Source organism: Nematolebias whitei, chromosome 4, assembly GCF_014905685.2.
Source record: "Nematolebias whitei isolate Nwh7 chromosome 4, NemWhi1, whole genome shotgun sequence".
Classification (NCBI taxonomy): domain Eukaryota; kingdom Metazoa; phylum Chordata; class Actinopteri; order Cyprinodontiformes; family Rivulidae; genus Nematolebias; species Nematolebias whitei.
The window spans coordinates 19931810-19936176 of record NC_056501.1 but is presented as its reverse complement, the minus strand read 5'-3'; the positions used below and the strand labels follow the sequence as shown (position 1 = coordinate 19936176).

The 4367-nt window shown below is 37.9% G+C and overlaps 1 protein-coding gene across 1 annotated transcript in view; it reads right to left on the bottom strand.

The window, feature by feature from the left end:
• The window catches only part of LOC119408457 (dedicator of cytokinesis protein 2-like), a 135494-nt gene that overhangs the window by 77376 nt on the left and 53751 nt on the right, over window positions 1-4367 (bottom strand). Inside the window, exon 26 of the mRNA XM_037675283.1 lies at window positions 815-910. Within this exon, the coding sequence (XP_037531211.1) occupies window positions 815-910 (96 nt within the window). The remainder of the gene's footprint in view (window positions 1-814; window positions 911-4367) is intronic.

Sequence of the window (4367 nt, the reverse complement as noted above, 5' to 3'; positions counted from 1 at the left end):
ATATATATATATATATATATATATATATATATATATGCATATATAGTATTATTTTAGGCCATATTACCACTACTGTTGAAAGGATCATAGTACAACTCAATCATAAATTTCATTACAAAATCTAAATATGAGATAAAATCCTTCTATATGAGCAAAAACATATTTGAGCTCAGTTGCTCATTTTAGAATGACATCCTAATATGTCATCTTGGTGAAGTCATAAAACACTTCTAACAAACATAAAAGGATGAGAAACAAGCTGTGCACCAATGTGAAAACTAATAAAACTAAAATTGCATATTCTCAATGGGTCTTTCCCATTAGCTGACAAACAAACAGACATGTTTTACTTACACAGATAATGTTTGCATAAAGCATTTTAAGACATAAATGTTATTTTCACAATGTTTTTTCTTTCCAGCATCCTTCATCTGACAAGTTGCTTCCAATTAGAACCCTGGATGACACCACACTTACTAATTACCCACTCTATAGCCAAAGTGCCCTGCCATAGCAGTTTTATGAGCAGTCCCACATCTCACAGTAAGTGCCCACAAAGCCCTTCTTTCACAATCTTCCACTTGTATGTGCAATAAAATGTGTATTTTAAACAAAAGATGCTGCTGTCTACATGCTTTGTGTTTTAGAATGGCACTGAATGCTAGACAGGCATGAGAGAAGATGCTTTCTTGTTATCAACTGTTAAAATATGAAGAAGTAAAAGGAAGGATACTAAAATGTTTGAACCTCAAGTTTACACAAAGTCCATCAAATATGTAAAAGCTCAATCCAAAGGTATAGTGTCTGTACTCACAATCAGGGCGTGCTCTCGGCCCATTGTGATGACCGTCTGGTTGATGATCCGCAGCAGAGACACCACAATGTCCTGGATATGCTGAAACGTTTTTCCCTGACAGAAATAAATGCAGAAAACAGGATGACAAAGGAGGAGGAGAAGAAAAAGAGCAGCAAAGAAAGATGAAGAGACAAAATAGAGAAAGACAAACAAAACATCATTAGGTTTCTCGGATGTAAACGCACTGAAGAACACATTGGTTGTTGTGAGCGTCCACTCAGGCAGAATGTCAGTGCTGCTTCAAGGAACGTCTCAGATTTGATTCTCACCAGCTTTTATTTCATGGCATTGTTTTCCCCCATACAAGAAATTCCCAGAGTGAGGAGTTTGCACAGTCCAAAGTTTGACTGGATAAAGTCTATAGATCAAACAAGTGAAGAAAATAAACGCATTTTCCTGAATCTGAAACTTTTTTTGGTCTAAAATAAGCCACAGAACATTCACTTGAGGATGGACAAACAGCAAAAACTTAAGACCCAAAAATGTGGATTAACAACGTCGAAATACTTTCTGTTCTTCAGTTTTTTGGATTTTTTTTATTCCCACCGAAGCCTCTTTCCTATCATTTCTTTCATTTTATCTGTCCAAAGAAGAAACCTTTTTAAGAATGTATCTGTCTTCTTGCTCACACATGCCTTTGCCAATAAAACTAAAAGTACCTTGTAGAAAAAGGTTAAAATGTCTTACAGGACAACAGTGGCTAATTATATAGTGTATTAAAAAAGCCTGAAAAAACATGCAGCTAAATAAATTTGAAGCAATTTGTATGTAGTTTCAGTCAAATCTCTACAAACGTGTCTCTGTTAGGCTGATGCAGCTGCTCCAGTGTGATTTGTTCTCAACGTGACACAAAATTGCATGGATGATCTTAACCTTTGGCACTCCTGACCAAGATCAATGCTACAAATGGCGAAGGGCTTCAGATGACAACATGGGCACCAACAGTTTGTGGTCAGGTTCCAAACATAAACCAGCAGCTTGAACTTGCAGCAAGACGTCTGAGAAAGATTAAAGAAGGCCTGAACAGCTGTGAAACGTCCGCCTACGTCATTACCTTAGCAACCAGGCAGAAAGGTTAGTGAGCTTTGGAATCTGTGGACACTGAGTCCGAACTAATCACTTGCAAAAGAGTGCAGACATCTGTTCTGAAGATTTAGTTTGAGGCAAGAATAATTTTGTTCACAGTCTAAACGTAGAGGCTCTGATTAACCTAAGGACCGCTTGACTTGTGTGGGTGCAAAACAGGAGCAAATCAACGATTCTGTCTAAGTCACAAAGCAAAAGGAGATTTGCACCTTAAAGTGCACTGCAGGCATCTCTCTGCACTGGTGTCATTTGCAACACATGTATGTGTGAAATATTTACAGTTTCATGAGAGGTAGAGCTATTTGCATGTCAGCAGATGAAAAGGATGAAGAGGAGCATTTTGTTGCACTGTTGCCTTCACAGATAGGCAGATTATTTTTTTTTTTCAGCTGTTCCCTTCTTCAGGGGTCGCCACAGTGAACTAAGTTGCATGAAGACTTGGCAATTATTTTTTATGCTGGATGCCCTTCCTGACACAAGCACAGGCCACCGAGCTACCACAGCCCTCTGTGTGGAGCAGAGAGCTGCTATCTAGGGCGTCCAGGGGAGCAGATGGTGGGGGTGAAGGGCCTTGCTAAAGGGGCCAGAGTGGGACAAATGAGGGTGGAGGCAGGTGTGGGTGCTTCACCTACCCCACCCACATTTTTATGTTGTCAATACCGGAAGTTGAACCAGCGATCTTCTGAGTACAGGCCTTCTCTAACCTCTGCGCCACCACTACCCTAAGGTAGGCAATAAGATATTTAATTTGTCGTATCTTCCATTAGATTGGTTATTGTTCATCTGCTATTAAACTGTGAAACAACTGCTTCAAATCTAGACCTGGTGCTGCTCAATAATCCAGGTAGATAAATCTAACAAGGTCAAGTCAAGTCCTCTGGATGGATTCTTCTTTGTTGAAATGTTTCATCAAGAAGTCTTTTGGATTAAAAAATAATAATAATAATAACTTTTCAACAAAGAAGAATCTTTCTAAAGGACCTGACTTAACCTTGGTAGATGCTTAAAATCTTATTGCTGTTTTTACATTCGGAACATAAAACCTTGTGCTTAAAGAACATGTCAACATCTTTTTATGGTTTGAGTGCAGCAAGAACACTCTGTCCTGGTCAGCATTCGTGCTGAGAGTTTAGGTGTTCCCAATTCTGAGATCAAAATCAGAATTCTGACATTTTTTCATATAATTTTTATACTAATACAAATTTTCAGTAAAATCAAAATTCTGATTTTATTCTAAAAAATATGAAGAAAAAAAACCGCCTACATGTTAAAAGGGGGCAGATATAATAAGATTTTTTCTTCTTTCTGCTGCCTTTCATTTTAAATCTTTTGTATCTTTTTTTTATATTGTTATGGAATTGTTTTGTACTTTTTTTAAATGAATGAACTATATACCATACCATATTAGCATGGTCAAAATTGTGTTCATATAGTTTCCTGTCATAGTGGCATGAGACTATAATTATTTTGCTTACAACAGTAAAATGTTTTAGACTTTGTTTGATGACATATGGATGAAATGTGGCTTAAATAACGTGTCATATGAAAATGCTTAGTCTCAAAAGCCATTGTAAAGTTGGCAACATTACAGAGTTCTGGCCTGCTCACAACAAACAGCAGTCTCACAGTGTAGTTGGTCAACTGAAGCTGACTTGCCTGGGGCTCATAACTCACCAATGAAGCCTCTTTTACACCTAAATATAGCTTCTCCTGCACTGCAGGCTATTTGTGCATGTTTATGTGCTTGTATAAAAGTGTGCTACTGTAATGTGTGCAGATTTGTTTTATTATAGTAGGAAAATCTAAAAAAGTTCAATCTGGTCCTCTGGACAGAGGACCAGATTGAACTTTTTTAGATTTTTCTACCTGGATTATTGAGCATGCACCAGGATATAGTAGGAATAGTTCAAAAACAGGATCCTTTTAAACCTGTAGGGGACCAGACACCTTCCTTTTGCTTCATTTTCATCGTTTTGAGTATCTGTGTTTGGGTCAATCAGCAATGAACTGAAGGGAGCCACAAATGAATAGATGCAAGTAAAATAAAATTTAAAACATTTTTTGCTCTCTCTCAGTGGGGTTTGTGAGCATGTGTGCGCTGCAATGATGGGATTTGAAGTGTCCGATGAGAGTTGGGAAGATATAATAAAATCACATTAAAGGCACTGACTCACCGCTGATGTTTCTCTGTGCTATCGTGCTTACTGTTTCCACCTCAGACCGCCTCACACACAAATTCTGATGAGGTGCAGCTGTGAAACTTAAAGAAATCAACAAATCCTTCAGCCTCACTGGAAGTATTTTAGTTTTCTAGAAATGTCTAGGCCATCTCAGATCAGGAGAAGAGACAAAATGTGTCTTTTCTGGTAAAAAAAACAAACATATATATATATTTTTTTTTTTTGGGGGGGGGGGGGGGGGGGGG